Source organism: Urocitellus parryii, chromosome 1 (genome assembly GCF_045843805.1).
Source record: "Urocitellus parryii isolate mUroPar1 chromosome 1, mUroPar1.hap1, whole genome shotgun sequence".
Lineage (NCBI taxonomy): Eukaryota > Metazoa > Chordata > Mammalia > Rodentia > Sciuridae > Urocitellus > Urocitellus parryii.
In genome coordinates, this window is record NC_135531.1 from 181,889,919 (window position 1) to 181,917,180 (window position 27,262).

General features: G+C 34.8%; 1 protein-coding gene across 2 annotated transcripts in view; it reads left to right on the forward strand.

Annotated features, from left to right (window-relative positions):
- Positions 1-27,262, forward strand: part of Epb41l5 (erythrocyte membrane protein band 4.1 like 5) — a 113,645-nt gene that overhangs the window by 56,848 nt on the left and 29,535 nt on the right. The window contains exons 17-18 of one of the 2 annotated variants that reach the window (XM_026408863.2): positions 23,850-24,013; positions 26,290-26,387. In XM_026408863.2, coding sequence (XP_026264648.1) covers positions 23,850-24,013; positions 26,290-26,387 — 262 coding nt within the window. Of the gene's footprint in view, positions 1-1,195; positions 2,194-23,849; positions 24,014-26,289; positions 26,388-27,262 lie in introns of those variants that run through there. The other variant, XM_026408864.2, reaches the window with a different exon arrangement.

Genomic DNA, 27,262 nt, shown 5'->3' on the forward strand with positions numbered 1-27,262 from the left:
GCAATTTAAATACATAAATCATTTGCAAACAACGAAAACAAAACAATACTATTTAGAAAATCTGGCATAAATCTCATTTAATTTTCTTAATTTTTAGAGACCCTAAGTTGAGTTTTTTGAATTTTGTGGATTAGATCTGATAAACAGATCATTTTGGTTGAAGGAAGGAAGATGATTTTATTGTCTTTCACATCCTTTTTAGTTTCCCTAAAGCAAAAAAAAGATTAAAGATTAGTGTTTTGGTTGAGTTATAAAGATAACACTACATTTTACAATCTATTTTTTAGATAGCTCAGATTTGGGATACTTTTTTTTTTTTCTTTTGCAGTTATTTGAAATATATGTTGCCCTTTTTGCCATATCACACAATTTTGGTTTGCTGAACCTTTGCAAGTGTTTTCTATCAGAGGACTCACTTTTAGCACTTTTAACTGGGAATTACATGTATGCATGTTTCACTCTTCTAGTTCTATAGGGCTGTGATGAAAGACATCTAATAAGCTTATTAAACGTTTGTTTTTTGAAAAAATACTTTTTTGGAGACTTACAATCTTACATGTTATCTGTACCTGTTGATTTTCATTTTGAGATCCTGTTGTCCTATGAACTTTTTCTACAGTTAGAAGGATCAGCAGTTCTCTATTATTAGGGAACATTGATGTAAAAATCATGTGAACTCTGAGGGCAGATTTTTCTTTAATTCGGTTTCTGAAATTTTGTTTTTCAAATTTTAATTTTGTGAAATCATATAATTTGGGGAATAATTTTCAATAATTGCCCTATTTCATATATGCCTTTGTTTTTATGTAAAATTCTTCTTTCAAGTATTTCAATTAAGTAGATTATGAATATTTTTTCTCCTCTTTAGAATCCCAAACAACATTTCTGCATTTTATTTTCATAACATCAGGCACAGATACAGGGTGTCTTGCTGTGAATTTTCTTCTCTAATTAATTCACTTAGCTGATTCTCATTACTTTTCTGTATTGACGCTTTCTCTTACCGAGTAACTTTGTTGATTTCCCCTTTGTTATTCTTGATTGTTATCATTGCATGGAGTAGATGTTGGTAATAACTCATACCAGTGGTGCATGCTGTTCACATTGCCTTTCTCCTTTATTACCTCTTAACACATCCATTTTCTCCTATTCCTATTGACTAACTGTGCTCCCCTCCAACTCCCCAACCATCCAGGCTGTCTGCGGCCAGTGACTGCTGTCAACGTGGTGGAAACCAGTGGAACACAAGGCCTTTGCCCCCACCCCAGAACGCACATAGAAACTACACTGACTTTGTTCATGAGCACAATGTGAAGAATGCAGGAGCCCATCATGATGTTCATTTTCCTGGTTATGCAGCCATGACCGAGATATGAGTGTTAAGCCTCTTAGGCATTGGGACTCTTTGTCATCCAAGTTGATGGTATACATTTCCTGGTGTTTATAAAGGATTGATCACATTGGGCATATTTGGAAGAATTTATTTTATACTGAGTCACTAGTTGTATAGTGCTATTTGTGATTGAATTCTTCTGTAGAAGGGAAGAGGATCTGAAGAAGCTGTATGCCATCAATGATAATGACAAACATTGTCGTGTTGAAAAGAATGTATATCACTGTGACTTTGGAAGGGGTTTTTATGATTTTAGCTTGTTAATACATCATTCAAAGTATCTGTCAGGAGAAGGTTTATGTTCGTGTTTGTGACAGACTGCCAGTTGTCACCTCACCACATAATGTCCAAATAAATTGAAATTTAAAGAATCAGACACACTAAAAGCACACCCAGAAGGAAGCATGTTCAGTAATTATGTATAAGCCTTTCATGATATTTATATAATGTTCTCATATACTATTTTGCTTTCAAAAATGTCCCATGCCTTAATTTTATTTACATGCTTAAAATTTTAATTAATAAAATTATTAATGCAGTTTTACTTTTCAATAAACACAAATATTTCAAGTTATCACAGGTCTAGAAATCATATAAATAGTGGATTCACATAGATAAATCCAGATGGTAACTTTGAACAGTTAAAAACCATGTTTAAATGAATAGTTTCATTACTATTAAATGGTTGTACAAAATGGAAAATATACTTTTGTCTTTTCACTTTTCTTTTTCATCTCCTTTGCCTGACAGGTTTGCAACAATTTCAGAATCTGACCTTGTACAACCTTTAAAATAAAATTCTAAAGTCAAAACAATGTTTTTGGATGGATTGGATATGTATTACTATTTCTGATCCATTTTTGAACTTTGGGATGTGATTAAGATTTTTTATTTAGTGCATAGAGGCAAATTAGCTGGAAAAAGTACATTTCTGACGGAATGAGAAGTGATTAGGAGAGAAACATTTCTTTTACAATTTTTTTTCAAGTTTTATAAATATTTCCTAACTTTTAAATTGTGTAAATAGAAATTTGAGGGTACTTTATATTGAGAATTCATAATGCTTCAAGGTATAATGCTTTATTATAAACAGCCTAGTCCCTATAACTCATTCTGCTTACTTCAAGAGTTTTGTTTTAACACACAAATCCTCTCTCTGCTAGACAATAGAGACTTCAGAGGGATTTAATATTGGACTGTTAGTTGTGAATATAATACAACTTGTCAATGGAAGATGTAATTAAACAGGACTAAATAATATTTATGAATGAAAATTGTAGGCAGGTTTCAGCCTGACTTTACCACTATCATATATAAGGGGATGGATACTCAAAAGTATTCTTTATGCATCCTTCTCAATATAAATGGATGCATATTTTAAATATCCCAGCTCTTGACCTCTTGGCCTGTCCTTTACTGTTCTTAAAAATGGCCACTAATGTGGGGCTGGGATTGTGGCTCAGCGGTAAAGCGCTCACCTGGCTCGTGTGAGGCCCTGGGTTTGATCCTCAGCACTGCATATCAATAAATAAATAAAGGCATTGGGTCAACTACAACTAAAAAATATTTTTTAAAAAATGGCCACTAATGTATCACTTTCATAGTTTTTAAGACTTCAGATAGCACTAGTTTATAATTAATTCCTAAATGTTTTCTTGGTAATTTTTTTCCTTAAAATTTGGAGCACAGTGGCTCTGATTTGTGCCATTCAAGAAAAGATTGCATAGATATAGAAATACCAGTATCTTTAATTATATTCGTAATAGAAATCAAAGAGGCATCATGAGTAACAAAACTTTTCTGGTCTTTAGAAAGTCCCAAGGCTTGACTTTGTTCCTCTTGACTTTAATCTTAAAATCTAAGGTCAAATGCTAATATAATTACTTTATATGTATCTTAACAGAATCTTCACAAATTTGGAAGGTTTGAAATTAAGTTTTATTTAATGTAATTCTGACAGTCTTGAGTTAGGTTGGCCATGCCATTTATGGTTAGGGAGACTTTTAGAGATACAGCAAAGTTAGTGACCCTCACACTTTAACTAACATGAAAAAATGCTTAAGATCATTATTTCTTTATCTGATAAAACAGTTGATATGGTAATCATAGATTCACTCTTAACTGAATTTACAGAGAAAAACAGGAATTATTTAAATTATTTGTCTTGTGTGTGTGTGTACATATATATATATATATATATATATATATTTAAATTGTTTTAAGTTGTAGATGGACACAATACCTTTATTGTATTAGTTATTTTTTTAAAATTTTTTTTAGTTGTAGGTGGACACAATGCCTTTATTTTATTTGTTTATTTTTATGTGGTGCAGGGGATCAAACCCAGTGCCTCACGCATGCTAGGCAAGTGCTGTACAACTGAGCCACAACCCTGTCCCTAATTACTTATTTATATGCAGTGCTGAGGATTGAACCCAGTGCCTTTCACATGCTAGGCAAGCACTCTAACACTGAGCTACAACCACAGCCCCTATATATCTTTTGAAAAGCAGCTCTTTTACAATTATGTTAATACTATAAAATCATTTAAATTCAAAACATCTTTTTTTTATGAGTGTTTAAAGTGTTGGCTTCTCCTAAATTTATTTTTTTATAACTCTTGCCTGAATCTTTATTGTTGCAATTGTCCAGGTTATGAAAGGTATCTCATAACTATGTCAAGATACAAAACAGAAGAAGTGTCTCTTAAATGGAGCAAAGGGAAGTGACTTGTCTCACAGAGTAATAGTGTGTCCCTACCTCCTGCCCTGTGCCGGGGCTGGAACTTGGGGCCTCTCTTATGTTAGCCAAGTACCCTACCACTGAGCCACACCCCAGCCCTAGTTTCTCTAATTTACTGGATTTTTACATATTTAGTGGGTTGATGTGCTAATAATGATTTGGATACTTGATCACTTTTGTGTACTTGGTGTCATGATTTCATCTTTCCATTTTGCCAAAAACATTAAGATAGAACAGGAAGGTAGAGTGGACAATATGGTGTCTTTGTGTTTCTGAGGAGAAAGAATGTTGTGGAAAGGACTGGCTTCACAGGCATAAGAAGACTAATCCTTCAGGTTTGGTCTCTTATTTTCCTTTGTGTTTGCAAGTTGAAACTGAAAAAGTTGAGAGATGGTTGTTTCTTATTAGTGTGGCACCTCTAATGGTGGATACATTAAGTTTGAACCATGATACTTGAACTGCTTTGGTTGGGCAAATTCTTCATTTCTAAACCATAGTTCTTTGTTTTGAAGGCCATTATTTTGTTTTTGTTAGGCTTTGAGTATTGGTTTGAAAACAATATCAAATTGTATTAATATTTTTTATCCTTGGTAATAGTGCTTATCATATGTATTTGCAAAAATAAAATTTTGGTGTCAATAACACTTAAATCTCTTCCTCACCATATACTTTCTTCATATAGATTAATATAAATTATACCACATCATCAATTTATTTCTTGGTTCCAGAAATGTTCTAAATGCTTACATAGGAGATGCTTTTACATGAGAGCTGAATTTGAAAATCCTGGAGCATATCACTTTCTGTGTAAAATATGTTAGCTTCATTTCTTCCATCAATTTTTGTCTTTTGCTAATAATATACTTCAGCTCCTTAGGCTGTTGAGGAGTAACATACATATTAGCCTTCATAAAGATAATTAGTAAAGAGAAGAGAAAATTTTAAAGAAGTTGGTGAAAGGAAAAAAAATTTTCTGTGGCAGTTTCATTGATACTTGTTTTTCTGCTAGGTATAAAAATGTATTTCTGTTCTTCCTGAGGGAATTGTTCTCACATTCTTTTCATTATTAGGTAATTACCTAAGGTTTCTGTTGTTCTTAACAAGTAGTTGTGGCCTTGGTTCTAGGTGGTGGTGCTTGAGTGAGCTCTTTAGTTTGTTCCTGACAGCTGTTCAGCATTGTGTTTATATTGGCCTGTAAAAGAGGTCTCTGATCCAGAGAACAACATTCTTCCATGATTGTGTCTGAAGACTCCCTGAATGGTGTAATAAACCTATACCTCCTCCTCCTTGAACAGGTTCAACAGCTGTAGTTCTTATTTGTTATTGAAGGAAGTTTCATTTGTTTTTTGCATTGCTGGGGACTGAACCTGGGCCTCACACACGCTTGCTTGCAAGCATTTTACCACTGAGCTCCATCTCCAGTTTTGTTTTAGTAAAGAAGAATTGAGACAAATCATTCTATGGTTGGCATTTAAGAAAGTGTATATTCCTTTTATAAAAAGAATATTTCTTTGCTCGGCCCAGCTGCTCAGTAGACTGAAGCAGGAAGATTGCAAGTTCTAAGCCAGCCTGGGCAATTTTGTGGGATCCTGTTTGAAAACAAAAGTTAAAAGGGGTTAGGGGTAGTAGAATTCAGTGGTAGAGTTCCTCTGAGTTCAGTCCCTAGTTCAGGAGTGGGTTGGAGGGGAAGTGCATGTATCTTTTTTTTTTTTAAATCAGTTTTTTACTTTTTGTTTCCAGCATTACTTAAGTACATATTTCTTTTTTAAAAAAATTATTTAGTTGTCAGTGGACCTTGATTTTACTTATATGTGGTGCTGAGAATCGAACCCTGTGCCTCACACATGCTAGGCAAGCGCTTTACCACTGAGACACAACCCCAGCTCTTAAGTGCATATTTCTTGATAAAGGTCTTGTCCAAAGATCTGCCTAATCATTGTTAGTAAATGAAAATTGTTTTTTAAAAAATTATTCGTGTAGAATAAAAGAAAATAAATAAAGTTGAGATCATAGATTGGTGATGATTGCTCACTTGATTTTACCTTGTGGAAATAATAAAGTAGTATTGAGAAAATTTGGGGGGGATGACTTGGGGTTGTAGCTCAGTGGCATAGTGCTTGCTTTCAAGCCATTGATTCAGCCCCTAGTACTGGGGGGATTTTTTTTTTTGTTTTGTTTTTATGGGAAAACATTCCAGGATGGATGTGAAACATCTAGAAGAGCTTTTAAAAAATAAAGCTATGCTAGGAGCAGTGATGCATGCCTGTAATCCCAGCAGCTCAGGAGGCTGAGGCAGGAGGATCATGAGTTCAAAGTCCCAACAAAATCAAGGCACTAAGCAACTTGGACCTTGTCTCTAAATAAAATACAAAAGTGGGCTGGAAATGTGGCTCCGATGTTAAGTGCCTGTGGGCTCAATCCCCGTACCAAAAAAAAAAAAAAAAAAAGTCTAAGGGAAGAGATTACAGTGTAGTGAACCAGCCTCAGGAATTTAGGGAGGCCCTATCAAAATTTTAAAAAAATAAACAAAGGGCTGGGGATGTGGCTCAAGCGGTAGCGCACTCGCCTGGCATGCGTGCGGCCCGGGTTCTATCCTTGGCACCACACACAAAAATGTTGTGTCCGCCGAAAACTAAAAAAAAAAAAAACCACAAAAACAAAGCTATGTTTGTACCCCAGCCATCAGTTTCAGGGATTACATATTCAATTATAAACTCTCTAGGAGTTAGGAGATAAGAACCACTAATTCTTTTGGGGTCACTACTAGCAAAACCCTTGGAAATCTTTAGAATGACGCAGTAAGATTTGGGTACTCTAAAAAATCCATCAGATCAGTCTGTTGTATGACAATTTTGCAAGAGGTGCATTGTTTACACAAGGGCTTTCATGGACTAGTAGTGTAAACAGTGAGGTACCTTTTGTTAGGTCACTGCTGACTCCCACATTTCTCATCCCATAACTAATTTTCAGTGAACTTATTAGCTTTCAAAACAGTTGCTCACTCCCTTCTTCAGAAAATACTTTTTCTTCCCTTAGCTCAGGGATACTCCTCTATTATTGTCTTCTGACCTCTAGCCATTGTTTTTTAGTCCCTTTTGCAAGTTCCTCCTTTCCCTAATAACCCTGTTTTAGGACTTTCCCTATTATAACTCATTTTCTTGGTAATCTCATCTAGTGTTATGCTTTTAGATGCCATCTACACATTGGCATTTTCACTTATATTACCAACTTGGATCTCTTTATTACCAAATATCCCACTTCTTATTCGACTTCCCTACTTGGGTATCTGTTACAAGTGTCTCATTTAAAAACATCAAGACCCCTTTTCAGTTTGAAATAATGTTAGGCTTACAGAACAGTTGCAAGGATAGTGCTGTGAGCTCCCATATTCCCTCTTCTAGCTTCCCCTGTAAATGCCCCACCTAACAATGATATATCATAAAAACTAGAATTAATATTAGTGCAGTACCACTAAATTTGGAACAATATTCAGGTTTCACTAGTTTCTCCACAGGTGTTCCAGGATCTGATTCATAATCTCACATTGCATTTAGTCCTCAGTCTGACACAGTCTCCATGTCCTTTCATAATATATTGAAGAGTACTGGTCAGATATCTTATATATCTTCAATTTGGGTTTGTGTGATAATGTCTCGTGATTAGATTGAAGTCATGGGTTTTGGGGGAAAGAGTGCAGAGGTGATGTTGTGGCATTCCAATTTAATGTTTTTAGAATTGAATAGTTGATCTCTTGACCTCTGTAGTTTTTCCATCTCTGCAATTTTTTCTAGCTTAGTACATGGCAATTCTGGTTGTCGTCTTGCTCAGTTAATCTGTCTTGGCCCAACTATAGACCTTCTGATTCAGAAGCACTGGAAAGGAGCCAGCAGTACTGTGTTTAAATATGCCTTTCTGCAGATCTTGGTGCATGCTAAAGTTTGAGAAGCAGTGATTAAGACCATGGCAGCTTACAGTCTTCTTGACTCTTTACCTCGTATTCTTCAGTCAGTAAATTCTGTCAGTTCCACAAAATATTACTAGAATCTTCGGCTTGTTACCATCTCCACTGCTGCCACCCTATGTGAATTTCCAGTCAGTCCTGACTTTACCTTGTCTCCCAGTCATTACTTTTATTCATCTACTGTTTGATATTCCCCTTAGCAGCCACAGGGATCATAATCCACACATTCCTCTGCTCAAAGGAATCATGTCATTCCTCTGCTCAAACCTTATGGTGTCCTTCCTTGTCTCAGACTAAAAACCTGAATCCTTACTTCAACAAGTATGATTTTCCCCATCCCTTATGTTCTACCACTTTTGACCTTGCTTATCAAAGTCTCATTTCCTAATACTTCTTCAGACATACCAAGCGTGTTCCTTCCCAGGGTCTTTGTACTTTTACTGCTGTCTGAACACTATTCTTTGCTTGAATCTCTCGTGGCTCATTCTGATACTTTCAAGTTTCTTATCAGAGAAACTTTCCTCCCACTCTGTGTAAAATAGGTGTGTGCTTCCCAGTCTTCTTGGCACTCCTCATCTTCCTTACCCTTTATTTTTTCTCACCTTATTTCATTTTATACATTGTTTACTTGTTTGTCATCTCTGTATTCTTAAATTATATGCTCTATCAAATAGGAACATTTATTTTGTTTACTCCTTTCCCCGGAACAGGCACTCCACATGTATTATATAACTGAATGAATGCCAAGCACATCTTGGCACACTTTGTGATATAAAATTAAAAAATTGTGTCCTTGGCTTCATAAAATTTACAACTGTGGAGATGAATGGTTTTACAGATATGTAATACAAGTGTCAATCAGTATGTATGTGAGCAAGGTCCCCCAGGACTAGAAGAGGTTGACTAAGAAGGCTGCCTGAGGGCTGGGGCTGTAGTCCAGTGGTGGAGCGCTTGCCTAGTATGTGTGAGGCACTGGGTTTGATTCTCAGCACCACATCAAAATACAAAATAAAGGTCCATTGACAACTAAAAAATATTTTTAAAAAAAAGGCTGCCTGACACTGTATTAGGTTTTGAGTGATACTCAGAATCAGGAGTATTGGATGGCCAAGTCATTACAGGCTGAGAGACATATAGCAAAAGAAGTAGCAAAGTGCAAGGAATAGTTGCACTTTTATAGTTACAGTTTTATAGTTTTTTTTTTTTTTTATAGTTGAGGAATGATGGAACAGGTTGGAGTAAAAATTATAAAGCCCGTGGGGGTGTATCCTAGTAGCGATAGCTGACACTTGAGTGCTTCTGTGCCTGGCGTTGTTCAGGAGGTACAGCATAAATATTTATTCCAGGACAGCATATAATCCTTACAGAGATCTGTTAGGTATTTAGACTGAAGAAATCAAGGTACAGGAAGTATATGTAACTTCTCCAAAGTTGCATTGCTAGTACATGATGAGACTGGACTTCAAACCCTGGACAGCTTAGTGTGCTGACTCAGTCCGCTCGAGAGCCCAGACCTAGCTTCCATACTGCCTCCACAACAGTGTAAACAGTGGAACCTGGAGTGTGGAGAGTAAAAAGGAATGTAATAACAGTTCTGCTTTACAAGAGATAACTGTGGGGCCAGTGTGAGGTTGGATAATAAAAAGTTCTACATCCATGCTATGTGTGTTCCATTAAAAACTAAAATATCTAAGTTCCCATTTTCTATGAAAAAACAAACCATCTATGTAGTTATACATACACACACACACACACAAGAGATGATGGATTTTTAGATAATGGGGGTATGGGAAATACTGCTTTACTTAGTACATACTACTTTAAAAACAAAACGTCCCAAGGTGTAGAGGGACACATAACCTACTGGAATTATTCAGGTAAGTGTCCATGGAAAGGAAGGAGATGAAAAGGAATGAAAAGACAGACTGTTTGCATATTCTTTTACATTATTCTTGATAAGTGGATGATACTGAGGCATTGCCAAGAGTCCATAGATCATCATCTCAATCCATAGACTGAAAATGAATTGTCTTGACTACAGAAAAAACTTTTCAGTGTACAAGTCAGTGGTTTTTATAGTTTGCACAAGACTGTTTAACCATCATCACTGTCTAATTTCAGAACATTTTCATCATCCCCCTAAAGAAACTCCTGTCTTATTAGCAGTACTCCCCATATTTATTTACTAATTATCCACTCCCCATAATTTACTCTCTACCTCTAGAGATTTGCCTATTCTGGAAATTTCCTGTAAAACAAATCATCGTATGTGGCCCTTTTGTGTCTGACTTCTTTCACTTAAAATGATTTCAGGGCTATCTCTTCTTGGTAGCATGTTTCAGTGCAACATCCCTTAATATCTTGCACCCTCCTCGTGCTCTGCTATAAATACAAAAGTCTGTGGATGTTCAAATCCCTTAGGTAAATTGGTGTAATATTTTCATACAACCTATGCATATCCTCCCATACAACTTGAATCCTTTTAAATTACATCTAATACTATAAAAGTAGTTGTTACGCTGTATTCAAGGAAAAGGTCTCTACATGTTCCATACAGGTGCAGTTTTTTTCCTCAGATATTTATTTTCAGTGTGTGGTTGGTTGAATCCATAGGTACGGAACCCACGATATGGAAGACTAATTGCACTTGATTGCTCTTATTGGGTTAATATTTTATTATATGATGTACATTTTATTTATCCATGTATCATTTAGTGAACATTTGAATTTGCTGTTTTTCCTTCAAGAGTAATGCTGCTATGAACATATTCATGTACAGGTTTTATATGAACATTTTAAAAAATTCTCTTGGTTATATGGTTAAGAAGGAAATTACTAACTCATATGGTAACTGTATTTTTGCCATTTTAAGGAGCTGCCAAATTGTTTTCTGCAGTGGCTATACCATTTTATATTCCCACAAGCAATATATGAATGTTTGGTTTTTCCACATCTTTGCTAACACTTGCTGTTGTCTGCCTTGTTCATTATAGTCATGCTAGCTGTAATAGTAAGTAGTATTATGGGAGCTGGTGATTTTGGATATTTTTGATATGCTTATTGACTATTTTTATACATTCTTGGAGGAAAATCTATTTACATATATTCTTTGCCCATTTAAAAAATAGTGGTGATGCATTCCTGTAATTCCGGCTAAGGTAGGAGAATCTCAAATTCAAAGCCAGCTTTCAGCAACTTAGGCCCTAAACAAATTAGTGAGACCCTGTTCAAAATTAAAAGGAGTGGGATGTAGCTTAATGGTTAAGTGCTCCTGGGTTCAATTCCTAGTACCACACCAAAAAAATAAAAAAGTGTTGCCTTTTTATTGTAAATTCTTCACATATTCAGATCAAGTCCTTTATCAGATATATAATTTAGAATTTTTTTTCCTCCCATTCTGCAATATAGTCTATCTTGGAGAATATTTCATTTGCATTTGAGAAGAATGTGTATTCTGCTCTCATTACTGGAGTGTTTTGTACATAATTGCTAAGTATCGTTGTTTTATAATATTGTTCAAATCTTTTGCTGCTGCTTTTTTCTTTTCTTTATTTTAATTTTTTTTGGTACCAGGGATTGAACCAACCCAGAGGCACTTACTTAACCGTTGAGCTATGTCCTCAGCCCTTTTTATTTTTTATTTTGAGACCACGTCTTGCTAAGTTGCTAAGGCTGGCCTTGAACTTTGAATCCTTCTGCCCCAGCCTCCCAAATTGCTGAGATTATAGGCATGTGCCACCATGCTTGGCTCTTCTGCTTCCTTTTTGATCTTCTATCTGCTTTTTCTCTTCATAATGAAAGTGGAAGTACTGTTGTCTATTTTTTTCTTTCAATTCTGTTTTAGCTTTATGTATTTTGGGGCTATATTTTAGATGCTTATATATTTTTGATTATATCTTGGTGAATTAATTTTTTTGTCATTATAAAACATTCCATATTTGGCAACAGTTTCTGTCCTATAGCCTTGTTTGCCTGGGATTATTATAGCTACTCCAACCCTTTTTTTGATTAGTGTTTGCGTGGAATATCTTTTTCCTCCTTTTGCTTTAAATCTATTTGTGAGTTAGAATCTAAAGTGTATCTCTTGAAGACAGCATGTAGTTGGTTCATGTGTTCTAATCTTTTCTGCCAATGTTAAGTGGACATTTTAAATTTCGTTTAAGTTGTAGGTGGACACAGTACTTGTACTTTATTTATGTGTGGTGCTGAGGATCAAACCCAGTGCCTCACACATGTTAGGGAGCTCTAGTGCTGAGCCAGAACCCCAGCCACTGGATGTTCATATTTAATGCAAATGCTGATGAGGAAGAACTTACATCATTCTGTTTGTTTCTATATGTCTTTTTTCTTCCTCATTTCCTCCATTACTGCCTTTTGTATTGAGTAGGTGTTTTTCAGATGTGCCATTTCAAGTCCCTTGTTTCTTTTATTTTAAAATTTACATTTATTTTCTTAGTGTTTACCATGGAAATTACAGCTAACAATCTACTTTGTGTTGATACCAACTTAATTTCAATAGTATATAAAAGCTGTGTTCCTCTATAACTTTATCTCCCTTATACTTTGTGCTGTTACTGTCATACAGACAGTATACAATATTGTATGCCCTTCAACAGATTTATAATTTAGAAGCAAACATGTTTCCAGTATTATTACCACTTCTTTCAGTTCTCAAAATGGTCTACCCAGATTTTTTTTTTCCCCTTCCCTTTTCCTATATGGTTCCCTGAAGAAGAGGAGGTAATTGAATCTGCCGCACCAACCTAGTTCTTTCCCTCATATTTAGGGACCTCAATCCTTACACTGTAAACTTAAAAGTGAAGGCTAGGAACAGTGTCACATGCTGAAATCCCAGCTACTGTGGAGACTGAGGCAAGTTTGAGGCTATCCTGGGTAACTTAGCAAGACCCTGTCTCAAAAAATAAAAAGAATTGGTGATATGTATTTCTGTTTAAAAGTACTTGCCCAGCATGTGTGAAGCCTTGGGTTTAGTCATCAGTACTGCAGAAAAAGAAAATGATTTTTACTGTTAAAAGGAGGATAATTTTCTTAAGTGTAACAATAAATATTTATGCTGCTAACTGGGGGTGGGGAGGAGTTAATACCCAAATAGACAAGTAAATTTGTGAATTAGTAACAAGTAGGAATCTGAAGGATTCAAAGATTTTTTTTTCCATTAAAGAACAAAACATCTTAGATATTACTCTTAAAATTTTTTCGATTTGCCCTTTATTTTAAAAATTTATCATGAAGTACATACATGTAAATATGTCTATAAAATACAGTTCAAATTTGAATATAATTCTTAATATTAAGAAATAGAAATTACTGTTTTAGTACCCTCTCTGTGACCACAATTTTATTTCCTTCCATTCTTTCCTACCCAACACATCTACTATTGATGAGTTTTGTCTTAAATTTTTTTTTTTACTTTTCTGAAAGTAATTTTACCTTATGTGTCTTATATTCTTAAACATTGCATTGTTTTTTTTGCCTGATTTGAACTTCATGTAGGTTGAATCATAATCTTATTTCGAGTCTTGCCCATTGCTTTTCTTTTGAGAATCAGCCATGTTGATGCTTGTAGAAATTGTTTATTCAATATATTCCTGTGTGGTTTTCCAGATCTTTAGGGAATACCAAAACACGTCCATTTTATTGTTGATATATGATACATCTTTTTTGTTCCCAGGTTGTAACTATTAAGACAATTATGCTTTGAATATGTTTATATTGCTCATAAACTAATGTTAAATTTATCAGGTTTTTTTAATATTTTTTTTTTAGTTGTAGTTGGACACGATGTCTTTATACTTGTTTATTATTTATTTATTTATTATGTGGTGCTGAGGATAGAACCCAGGGCCTCACATGTGCTAGGTGAGTGTTCTACCACCACCACAATCCCAGCCCTATAAGTTTTTTTTTTTCCCAATGTTTTTCTTGTATAATACTTTTTGAGTTTTAGTTAATAAATGTTTTCCTATGTTGAGGTCAAGAACCTATGGTCCTATATTGTTTTTGTAAAAATGGGTAGTTTTGCCTTTCACATTTAAGACTAGTTACTTTCTATGAAGGATGAAGTAGAGATAGTTTTATTTATTTTTTATTATTTATCTATTATTAAATGGATTGACTGATCATGCACCATTATTGAGTAATGTTGTTTGTTCTCATTCTCCTTCTGTCAGAAATCCTGTATTTTTTAGTGAGGACTTCCCCTAATGTTGATATCTTGTATAATTATATTGTCAAACCCAGAAACTGACTGGCACAATATTAGACTTCAGATCTTACTCAGATTTCACCAGTGTTTGTAAGTGCTTATTCTTTTTTCAGTGTATCATTCCATGGCATTAATAACATGGATTTATATTCATGTAAATAACATCATACATTCCTGGATTTGGTTTGCTGCTATTTTGTTTAGATTTTTAGCTTATTTTTTTATGTTTTTAAGTTTTTGGTGGATCTTTGTTTTATTCATTTATCTGTATCTGGTGCTGAGAATCAAACCCAGTGCTTCACACTGAAGGCAAGCACTCTACCACTGAGTCACAACCCTGGCCCTGATTTTTAGTTTCTTAATGAGTGAAATCGACTTATTTATTTATTTATTTATTTATTTATTTATATTTTTGACCTGTAGTGTTTTCATCTGATTAATCCTAGTCTCATATAATGAACTGTGGAATGTTGCTCACTTTTTTTTTTTTTAATCATCTGAAGAGTTTATGTAAAAGTAGAGTGAGCTGTTTCCTATATAGTTTGGTAGGAGTCTTCTGTGTAGTTGAATTGGCATGCTATTTTCTTCATGTGAAGATATTTTTGAATAAACTTAGCTTATTTAATGGTTACTGGTCTAGTCAGGTTTTCTATTTCTTTTTGAGCCAATTTCTATAGGAATTTATTAATTTTATTTGAGTTTTCAATTTTCTATGTAGTTTTGTACAATATTCTCTTATTTCTTTATTTACATAATCTGGTAAAAGCAAGTAATTCATCCCTAAGCATATATCTTATTTAGATGTAATTGTGAAGCTTAAATACTCTTTACTTTATCTTTCTACTCTTAATTTCTAAAACAGAAATAACTAATTTTTCTGCAACCATAACTGAAGCAACTGAAGTTCTGTTTGTGCCCATCTTTTTTTTTTTTCCTGAAGGATGAGTTTTGACACATGCATCCATGAAACTAACACTACAGTCAATATTCAGTGTATTTCATTTAAATTCCTCTCACTATGAACTTTTTTTTATATTTAAGTCATTTGCATTTTTTCTGTAAATTTCATGTCCTATCTAAAACAGAGCAGTTAGCCTTTTCTATTTTTCAGAAGCTTTTTATATGTAGTAGGGATATGAACTCTATGAATATAAGTTGCATGTGTATTTTCAACTTGTCACTTATTATTTTGCTTTTGGTATTTTTTGCTGTGTATAAGATTTTTATTTTTATATGAAAAAAGTGCATCCATCTTTTTTTAAATGATTTCTGAATTTTAATGATTAGAATGGTTTTCTTCGCTGCTACATTTTAAGGGAATTCAATTTGCTTGCTTCCAACACTTGTAAGGTTTAATTTTCCTGTACTGTATTTGAATTTCAGATGCATTTAGAATTTTTTTGATAGAAGGCATAAGTAATGATAGCTGATTGTGTTTTTCCAGATGGCTTTTCAGTTAGCTCCATTCTTTAAGGAACTTGTGGTACTAATCCAACTGAATATCCACAACGAAAAAGAGTGATATTGGACATCTATCTCACACCACATAAAAATTAACCCCAATAGATAGTAGACCTAAGTTTAATAGCTAGAACTATATTAAAGGAAAGCATGGCGTAAATCTTTGTGACCAGCATTTTTTAGATATGACACTAAAGCATGTGACAAAAGAAAAATGAGATAATTTGAATTCACTATATATCAAAACATTTGTATTTCAAAAGATTACATTCAAAAAAGACAGCCTGTAGAATTGGAACATTTTTTCAGTTCCATGTAGTGACTTTTTCCCCCTAAACTTTCTGTACCTTTAGATTAGGTTTTAGAGCTTCAAGCCTTTCTAATCAATGATCACTTGTCCATTCACTGCCTTCAAAAATTTTCCTTTCTTTTCCTTTTTTTGTTTCTTATAAATGACAGTGATTTTGTGTCCTTATACTATACTATCACTTTAGAGCAGTCTTATGAGAAAGTAGAAGTAAAACTTATGTGTTCAGTATTTAGTGTTTAATCCTTTATGAAAGTCTTTTTTTTAAGATTTTTTAAAATACCTTATTTTGTTTATTTAGTTTTTTGTATGTGGTGCTGTGGATTGAACCCAGTGCCTGATGAATGCTAGGCAAGCACTCTACCACTGAGCCACAACCCCAGCCCTGAATGTCTTCTCTTTGGAAAGTGTAGTCATTATCTCTTCTAATATTGCTCCATTTTTATGTTCTCTGTTTTGCCTCCTGAAATTTCTATTAAATAAGTATAAGTTGCAGCTTTCAATCTCTGTGTATCTTTTATGTTTACTATGTCTTTATTACTTTCTTGGTGATTTTCCTAATATCTGCTAATCAATTTTTCTGTGATGCTCTAGTCAACAGTGTCCCTTTGAACACTTATTTTACTGACTCATTTAATTTCTCATCTTTTAGAGTCTACTGTTCTTTTTCGTAATTTCCTTTCCTGTTTCATTGATTCTATACCTTCTCTGTGTCTTTCAGAACGTTTAATATAGTTGCATTTCTTTTTAGATTGTTGTCCTTTCTACTTCCTTAGCTATGAGTGCTCTTGGTTTGTTGGTTGTCTTAGAGTCAGACTTCTTTTTTATATATGCCTTTATTTTATTTATTTATTTTATGTGGTGCTGGGAATCGAACCAGAGGCCTTGCACATGCTAGGCTAGCGCTCTACTGCTTAGCCACAACCCAACCCCTGTGCCAGACTTCTTTATGTGCTTCATTTCTCTGAGTTCAGCAGGTTTGTTTTCTTTCCTTCTTGCCTATACGGTAGTTTTTAAGTTTCCTCAGCTTCACATTTTGAGACCCTGTTGTAGGATCTTTCATAGAAATTGCTTTAGTTCTTGAGACAGAATGTGGTGGTCTCATGGTTGTTTGCACAGAGACTTATGAGTATTCCCTTCATTTCACTGCAAGGTTTCATCTCATGAAACTCTAGACTTGAAGAGAGCTTTCTCAGCTTCTGTTCATATCTAAAATATCCGTGATTTTATGTAGTAGCCTAACTTTTTTTTTTAAATATAATGTTTTAGTTGTAGATGGACTCAATACCTTTGTGTTTGTATGTATGTGGTGCTGAGGATCGAACCCCATACCTCACATATGCCAGGCAAGTGCTCTAACACTGAGCCACAACCCCAAACCCTGTAGTAGTCTAAACTCTTGTTCACTGCCTCACACGTATGGTATCTTGGGTTTCATTTCACCCAAGGAATTGGATTTTTTTTTTTTTTAATCCCATTTCTAAACTCCTCAAGTATCTCCTGGTTTAAGGTTCAGTGCACTGCTAAGAATTCGTCATTGTTTTGGAAAGGGCTAAATGCTCTACTTTGTTGCTCTTAATTACCATATTCATTCATACAAGGTGTACTTTTCTTCCTCCTTTCAGCCCATGATTTAAATACATCTTACTTTCAGTAATTGAAACATACCTTAAGTTGCAATAAATTATCACTTGAATTTATTATGTCCAATATCATTTCCCCTTTCTCTAAATGTACAGTGAAGAATGAGAGAATTTTTCATTGTTTTAATTTTCGCTTTCAAGGTTGAACTAGATGGAAGAAGAAAGTGGGGAAAGACTTATTTGAATGATGCTATTGTAATCCAGCAGCGTGGCATGACGTGTGCTAGTGTCCACTGTGTGTGTGTGTGTGTGTGTGTGTGTGTGTGTGTGTGTGTGTTGTGGGGGGAGGTACTGGAGATTGAACTCAGGGGTGCCCTACCACTGAACTACATCCCCAGCACTTTTTCTTTATTTTGAGATAGGGTCCTCGAACAGCCCAGGTTGCCTCGAATTTGCCATGCTCCTTCCTTAACTTCCCAAGTTGCTGGGATTACAGGCATGCAATACCACACCCAGCTGTGCATTCTGTCTTGTGCTACTTCACCTTAGCTTGTTCTCATAGGACCTGTCACTTCCTCAGCATAGGCAAAGTGCTTCATGTTTCATCTCTGCAGCATCCTTCTTCTCTCTCCTTTTTCCTGGTTTAGCTCCTGCCCACCAGTACCTTTTTACATTCAAGTCATCTGACCTTGGTACATTTTAGCGTTCCATTGAATGGGCTTAAAGTTGGACTTAACACTGGCCCAAGGGGAGCACAAGCATTCTTTTTTTTTCCTCCCAAATTTTTTTTCTCCCAAACTTCAAACTTACAAAAAATAAAGAATGGTGGACATGAATACATAATGTGTCCTTCCTTACATTTGCCAAATGTTAAAAGAAAATTGTATTGGCTGAACTATTTGAGAATCATAATGAAGACATTGTTACTTCATCTCTAAATACTTTCATATAAATTTCCAAAAACCAAAGATATTCTAGTACGTAACACATTTTGTTACACATAAAATTTATCATTGATCTAATGTTTAGTCTATCTTCAGATTTTGCCAACTGGTTCAGTAAATGTACTTTATAGTTGTTTTTTTTACTCTTTATCTAAGTACCAATCAAGATTTCAGTTAGTTTTTTTGTGTAACTTTAATCAGGAATAGTCCCCAGCCTTTTAATAATTTTTTTTGCCCTTTATAATTTTGGGCTTTTAAGAAAAGAGCCTTTGCCAATTCTTTTGCAAGATATCTCTCAACAGATTTGTCTGATTTCTCATGATTAGGTTAAGGTTGGACTTTTTTTTTTTTTTTTAAGATGATATTCACCAGACTTCCCTGTAAAAGTACTTTTCCCCTTTGTAATCTGTGGAGTGTCATTTTGATACTGAGTGGTTTTCCCATTCCTACCAAATCTTTGATCCTGTTTTTAGTACCCACTGATGATTTTTGCCTTGAATCCATTATTTTTTTTAAAATTTTTTTGTCGTAGTTGGACACAATACCTTTATTTTATTCATTTATTTTTATGTAGTGCTGAAGATCAAACTCAGCGTCTTGCTCGTGCTAAGCGAGTGCTCTACCACTGAGCTACAACCCCAACCCCTTGAATCCGTTATTATTAATTCACTATTTGTAGTATGGTGATTTTCTAATTCTGTCTTCTTAAATATATGAGTTGCTTTTCTAATGTCCAAAAGAGCTTTTCTTTCTCCTAACCTTTAAAAGAAATAATTTGCTAACAGCATTACATTTATAGATTTTTTTCTGCAATGCATTATCATTTACTCCTGTTTTTATTTTATTCTTTGTGCCACTTGGCCTGTGCAATCTTTGCTATGCCACGCATTGAGAATGCAGCTTGTCCAACTTGTCTTTTCTTCAGGTTGGTTCAATTCAACTTACTGGTTTGGACCACTGTCCTGAAGGAATCACTTCACTACATGGGAAGTATATTTAAATATGCACCCAAACTTGCAGATTCAGGCATGAGATTTTCATTAGAACTCTCTCTCTACCACCCAACATAGACCTAGGAGTTTCTGGTACTTGGCATTTCACACCACAGAGATGCCATTCTCCTTGGAGCCTCTGTTTACTTGATGTGATTTTACAAGGTCCCACTCTCCTTGTAAAGTGGAGGAGAAAAGTCAAAGTACCCTCTAGCCCTTTGAATTTCCTTGCAGAATGTCTTTTTTTTGGATTTCTTATCTTATGACTTGAATGATGTGTACTTTCAGGTTCTCTCAGTAGGCTCTGATCTTTAGAATGAGGGATATATTCGTTTGCTAGGACTGCTGTGAACAGGGTCCACAAACTGGGTCCCTTAACAAAATTTTCTTTTCACATTTTGAAAAGTTTGAGATCAAGGTGTTAGTAGGGTTGCTTCTTCTGAGGGCTGTCAGAAAGAATCTGTTCCATGCCTCTTGCCTAGTTTCTTGTGGTTTACTGGCAATCTTTGGTGTCTCTTGGCTTGTAGATGCTTCATCCCAACTTCTGCCTTCATCTTCACATGGCATTTCTCTGCGTGCGAAATGTATCCCACACTGTATCCCACTCTAGATTGAACTTATCAATTTAACTAATTATATTTGTTAGCGAGCCCATCAAATAAGGCCATATTTTGAGGTATTAGGAGTTAGAACTTAACCATTTGAATTTTCAACTGGGGCTACGATTTAACCCATACACTGTTTTTACATTTTTCATTTACTTTCTGATTTATAAAGTTTTTGTCTTATTTTTTAGTATGATGTGTAATTTAACAAATTTTTTTCTGTCATGTGTCCACATTAGGTCCACAGGAGATGACCTCCTTCCAGTTCTCACATCCTTTTGTCCAAAATATTGGTATCTCTGTTTTTTAAAATGTTGAAAATGTAAAAAATAGATCAATTAGAACATACAATGAACACTAATATGCTCATCGTTCCACTTTAACAAATTCAGTACCCTGTCATCTGTTTGATCTCCTCCCTCCATCACTACTAACACCTCTTTTTTTTAAAGTCCCCAGAAGTGACCTGATTCATATTTTGTGTGGATAACAGTTGGACCAGTAGGAGATGGAATGAAGAGTGAACTAATGAGCTGGTTTTACATGAATAAATTTTTATAGTGTTAAAGATGGAATGTGTCAGGAGTAACTTTACTCCAATGGTTTCTAAATGTTTTAGCCAAGAAATCTTGTGGATTAAATGTACGTCACAAATTCAAGTAAAAGCATATGAAAGAAACCAGTGTAGGGAGACCAAAACTCTACCACCACCCACTTCCCTACCTCTATCTTTACACATTTTGTGAACAAGGTAAAGTAACTTGTTGAAAATTATACAACTGATCACAGAGATCCCATCTGTGATAGAGCCAGGTGATACATGCCTATAAACTCCACCTTCTTAGAAGGTTGAGGCACGAGGATCTCAAGTATGAGGCCAGTCTTGGCAACATAGTGAGATCCATCAAAAACAAAAAATTTGTCAGGAATGGGAATTTGGCTCAGTGGTAAAGTACCTGCCTAGCTTGTGTGAGTCCCTGATTTTGATCCCCAGTATCCCCTGCCCATAAACAAGGGGGAAAAATGTGTTAACATAGACTATATTGGCTAATAGATTTCTAAATTTATTATTTATTTATTTATTATTTATTTATTTATTTTAGAGTACCGGGGATTGAACTCGGGGCCACTCAACCACTGAGCCACATCCCCACCCTATTTTGAGCTACATTCCCAGTCCCCTTTAATGTGAGATGGGATCTCAGTTGCCAAGGTGGCCTCCAACTTGTAGTTCTGCCTCAGCCTCCTGAGGAGCTGGGATTATAGGCATGTGCCATTGAGCCTGGCTGTGCACGTGTTTTTACATTGATATAAGTTATATCTCTTGGACAAAATTCTAGGAGGAAAATTGATGGGGCTGTATTGTAAATTGGTTATTAATTTTTCAGGAAATGGGCAAACTGTTTCCCAGAGTGGAAATGCATGAGGGTTACCTCATCTCCACATCCTCGCCAACACTTAATGTCTTTTTGTTTTGTAACCATTAAAGTGGGCATATTGTGGTTTTGATTCATATTTTCCTGAGGGAAAATAATGTTGAGTATTAACTATTTGAATATTTTTTTTCTGGAGAAGTGTTTGTTCAGACATTTTGCCAATTTTTATATGGGTTGTCTTATTGTTTTAAGAGTTCTTTGTATGTTTTAGATACAAGCTCCTTCTCAGATACATGATTTTCAAAACTTTTCTCCTAATCTGTAGTTTCTGTTCATTTTCACACATGGCTTTCTGAAGCTCAAACATTTTTATATGTGATAAACTCCAATGTATGAAATTTTTCTTTTGTGGATCAGAACTTTGGTGTTATATCTGGGATATTATACCCAATGATGGCCATAAAGATTTTTTTCTCCTGTGTGGTTTATTCTAAAGTTTTAATTTTAGCTCTTAAATAGGGACTTAGGTTTCTTGTCCATTTTGATTTAATTTTTGTGAATAGTGTGAAGTAGAGTTAAAATTCAAAATTTTTGCATTTTGATTGTCCTGGCACAATTTGTTGAAAAGACTTATCTTTTCTCCCACTGATTTATCTTGCCAAAGTCAGCTATAAATAGAAGAAAATCTGTACTCTCAATCTGGTCTGTTGATTTACCTGCCTATCTTCATGCCAATCCCACAAAATCTTGAATACTGTTTGCTGTCTAAAGAGTTTTGAAGTTGGATAATGTACATTCTTAAATTTTATTCTTTTTTGAAGTTGTTTTGGCTATTCTAGCTCCTTTTAATTTACATATGAATTTTAGGATTGACTGAATTTTACAAAAAAATTCTGCTGGAATTTTGATAATGTATCGAATATACAGATCAGTTAGGGGAAAACTGCCATCTTGACAACATTAAGTGTTTCCATGCATGTCAGATGTCCTTCTTTTTACTTAGATTTCCTTTAATTTGTTAGTTTTCAGTGTACAAGCCTTGCACATTTATCTGTGTTTTCCCTTTTTACTCTAAATACCTTTGATGTACATTTCCCCCCCCCCCTTTTTTGCCCTATTAGAACCTCTAGTACAACGTTGACTTAAAATGACAAAAGTGAACTTACTTCTTACGAGAAAAAGCATTTGTCTTTCTTTTTGGGGGGCTACTGGGGATTGAACTCAGGGGCACTCAACCACTGAGCCATATTTCCAGCCCTGTTTTGTATTTAGGGACAGGATCTCGCTGAGTTGTTTAGTGCCTCAGCTGGGATTACAGATGTGGGCCACTGCGCCCAGCAGAATTTGTCTTATATCATTAACTGTGATGTTAGATTTTGGTTTATTTGGCTTGTTTGTGGAGTTCTGCTTTGTGTTTTGTTTCTGGGTAGATGCTCTTAATTTGATTGAGGACATCCTTTTTCTGCCTCTTTGAATTCTTGGTAATCTTTGAGTGGAAGCCTGATATTGTGCATTTTATTTTATTGGCTGCTACATATTTTGATATTTTTCTAAATCATCTTGAGGTTTGTTTTGAGATGTGGTTGAGGTACTTGGAAAGTTTAACCCTTTCAGTTCTCACTTATATTTATTTTGGTGAGTTTGTTGCAGTGCTTGTCTGGGTTAATATCTTTCTACTACAGAGGAGAGAGTGCCACAAATTCCACCTAATGCATGGAAGAAGTTCCTTTCCAGGCCTTGGGGAGTTTTCTCACACATGAGCTGAATACTTTGAAGTGGACCCTTTACATGCCTCTAGCGCCGTCTCTTTGCGCTACTTTTTCCTTTGGCATTCTGTCCTAAAACATCTGTGTGACTTGTCTTCTAGACTCTCAGTCCCATCTTCTCAGCTAAGGAGTGTTGGGTGCTCTGCCTCACTTCCCTATCTGCACCATAGCCTGAAAATTTTCTTAAGGCTCACCTTACATGTTTTCTGAATCTCAGAGTCATTCTTTTGTTGCCTGATGTTTAGTGTCTTGAAAATAGTTGTTGTTTTTTTTCCCCTCCTGATTTCAGTTTCTCCTAAGGGTGGGAGGCTAACCCAGTCCCTTTTGCTCCATCTTGGCTAGAAATCTTCCCAGAGAGATTTAAGATATGAATAAAGCCAGTTTGATGAAATTCTTTAATGAATCTTTCCTTAACATTGATTTTTGTTAGTATTTTAAATTCATTTTCTTATAAATTTATTGGTCTAAGTAAGTTTTATATTGCCTTTTGCAGCTTGCCTCTGAGTATTGATTTGCTAGATAGCCCAGACTTACTGGAAACAGCCATTGGTGATGTAACTAGGGCATCAGATACCATGGAAACATCCCTAGCACTGGATGACATTAACATAGCCACCATGCAAACTGGATTAGAGGAACCTGAAGCTGAATGTGAGAGTAAGTAAATATTCTGTAATATATCAGTAGTACTTTTTATCTCCCTTTGAAATGAGATATTTAAATCACTTCCTCTAAGAATATTACATTAACTATAAGAATATTACATGTAATAGTTGAGCTTTTAAATTTAAGTAACAGTAGTTATGATTCCCTGCCTTTTTTGACTTTAGAGCATTGAAATATTTAAGATAATGTAATTAAGACCATTAAACATATGCATCATTTTTGAATAATTAAACATTTGAGTTCTCATTCTTAGTTTTACTTTGTTTCTTGAGTACAAAATAAGTAGCAAAAAAATTTTTCTTAAAGGTCTCCCAGGGGACAGAATTGAATGAATGTTTGAATGATTCATTAGCTCCTAGAAAGTATTTTGTGTGTGTGTGTGTGTGTGTGTGTGTGTGTTAATGAGGGTTATTAATGTCTAGTCCCATAAAAAGAAATAATACAGGGGCTGGGATCATGGCTCAGTGGCAGGGCACTTGCCTAGCATGTGTGAGGCACTGGGTTCCATCCTCAGCACCACATATAAATAAATAAAAAATAAAGGTACATCAACAACTAAAAAATATTTTAAAAAATAATACATAACAAATGCTGCTTTCCTTAAAATTTTCAAAGGTTAAAAGGAGAAAGTAAATTGCTCATTGAAGATGTCTATATATTTGAGAGTTTGGTTTGATAGTAAAGCATAAAATGTTTCTAAACAGAAGTTCCTATTGAATCTCAGTGTAATGCATGTTCATTTTAAAGCAGCTTGTATTTACATGGCTCTCGCCAATTCTGATTCTATCATAGGCTAAAATTAGACACTATCTTTAAACAACTCACAGAAAATTGCGAGTGAGTATGCTGTTGTCTCTGAAGACTTTAGGGTAGAGCAATAGCATTTAGTAATTTAGAAATAAAAATTCAGCATTAGGGAACTTGAATAATATACAAAACCAAAGATGGGAATTAAGTAAATGGGTAGGGAAGATTTTGAGAAGACCAGTGTTGAATTTGTGACTTTCAACTTTAGTTGTACGTTAAAATCACTTGGAAAGTTTTTAAAACTTTCAGTGTCAGAATCTAACCTCCAGAAATTCTCATATAATTATTGTAGGGTGATCCTTGAGAATCAGTATTTCTTGAAGGTTCTCCACCAGACTCTGCAGCCAGCAAGAGAATCTACTGGTTTAATTGATCAGTGCTTTTAGAAGATCCCTGTGATCCAAGGACATGATTTCAGTTTTCTTCTTCTTCCTTCTACCTGATAACATAGAATTTGTTAGGCATTCAATAATTTTTCTGCCAAGTGACAAAAAATTACCAAAATAATTAATGCAAATTAATCTCTGCCATATAAAATTATTACAGTGATTAATTTAAATATAACTTATTTAAATATGAATTGTGTTTTTAATGTATTATCTTTCAGTAGTTAAAGGACTTAATATTTTGCAGCTAGGAAGAACATTATGCGGACAAAATGCTCAACATTATGTGGACAAAATGCTTGTCCTGCATCACACACACCTCTAGCAGTCAATTATTTTTTTCCCTTGAGGTACTGGGGATTGAACCCAGAACCTTGCAGCATGCTAGGCAAGTGTTCAACCATTGAGTGAAATCCCCAACCCTTATACACACTTGATAGTACCAATATATATTATGTTGGATTAATGAATGAATAATTATGTCCTTTCACCAGTTTGTTCCAGAGAAACTTATTTTTTTAATATTTATTTTTTAGTTGTAGTTGTAAACAATACCTTTATTTCACTTATTTATTTTTATGTGGTGCTGAAGATTGAACTCAGGGTCTCACAAGTGCGAGTCAAGCATTCTATCCCTGATCTGAAGAGAAACTTAATTTTAGATGGGATATAGTGAAGACCAGGAATGGAGATGGCAGTGTATACTAAGGTTAGACATGCATTTTGAGTTGAGGTTAATGAAGAAAAGGACCATGTCAAAAGTGTTCTGCCCTTTAAATCTCTTGGCTGTTAAACCTTTAGCACACATGCTATTGAGAGTCCATATACAGTTGCTTTTTAGGAGTGATGTAAACATAGGACAATGTATTTAGGATTGCTATTTGGGATTAACTCTCAAGGTAATGGGAATTACCTGGTCATGGAAAGAAAATATATATTTTTTTCTGTTCATTTGTATTATTTCTTTTAAGTGATGGTTATTGGTGCTGAGGAAAATAAAACTTAAATTTGTGTCCCCACATAGTTATGACAGCTTGATAGACTGACAGACTATTATTTTGCGATCTTTTTCAGCATTGAAAGATGCCTCAGAGAAGCTCAAGCAGTTTGAGATGGAAAACAGTCCTTTGCTGTCTCCTCAATCAAACATTGATATTAATGTCAACAGCCAGGTATTTAAATCTTCTCTGTGTCTGCCTGTTTCACATTTCCAGAGCTCCTAGAAGTCTTTTCTTTTAAAAGAGAATACTTTTCTTCTGCTGGAAAATCTGTGCTGAGTATTATAAGCCTGTTTTCTCATTAAAAAAAAAAAAAAGATGGAAGATGGATGTTTGAGAGGGAAGGAGGAAAGTTGTATAGCAACATTAAGAATTATAAGGTCACCTCATGATTTTTCTTTTTCTTTTTTTGTACTGAGGATTGAACTTAGGAGTGCTCTACCATTGACTTACATCTCCATCCCCAGACCTCTTTATTTTTTGAGTCAGGGTTTTACCAAATTGCCAAGGCTAGCCTTGAACTTGCAATCCTGCCTCAACCTTCCAAGTTGGCATGTGCCACAATGCCTGGCTCATGATTGTTTTTTAAACTCAGAAAGCATTATTGCTATTAAACCCTTAATTTTGATTCATCCCAGCCCATCTAGTTGAAGTACTGGCTAAAAACCTTTTGAAATTATAGAAGGGTTTTGTTTTAAAAAAGAGAGATGCTTTATGGTGTAAATCAGGAAGAAAATAAAATTTCAGATGCTTTAACTTCAATTTTCTTCCCTTTCCATCCTGTGAGTTTTTTGGGTGTTTTTTTGGTGTGGGATAAAAAGATGCATACCAGTTATATCAAACTTTAGTTAATTGTGTATAATTTAAGTTTTTCTTATTTCTATATTATATAACTTACAGGAACAACTAAAATAAAGTGGATGAGATAGAAATTTTATAGTTAAATCATATCTGTTACCACATGTCCCTCTGAAATAAAATAACGAATTTTAATTCATTCTTTTGTCTCTTTATAGACAACCAATAACAAGGTCAAGATGACTTGATTT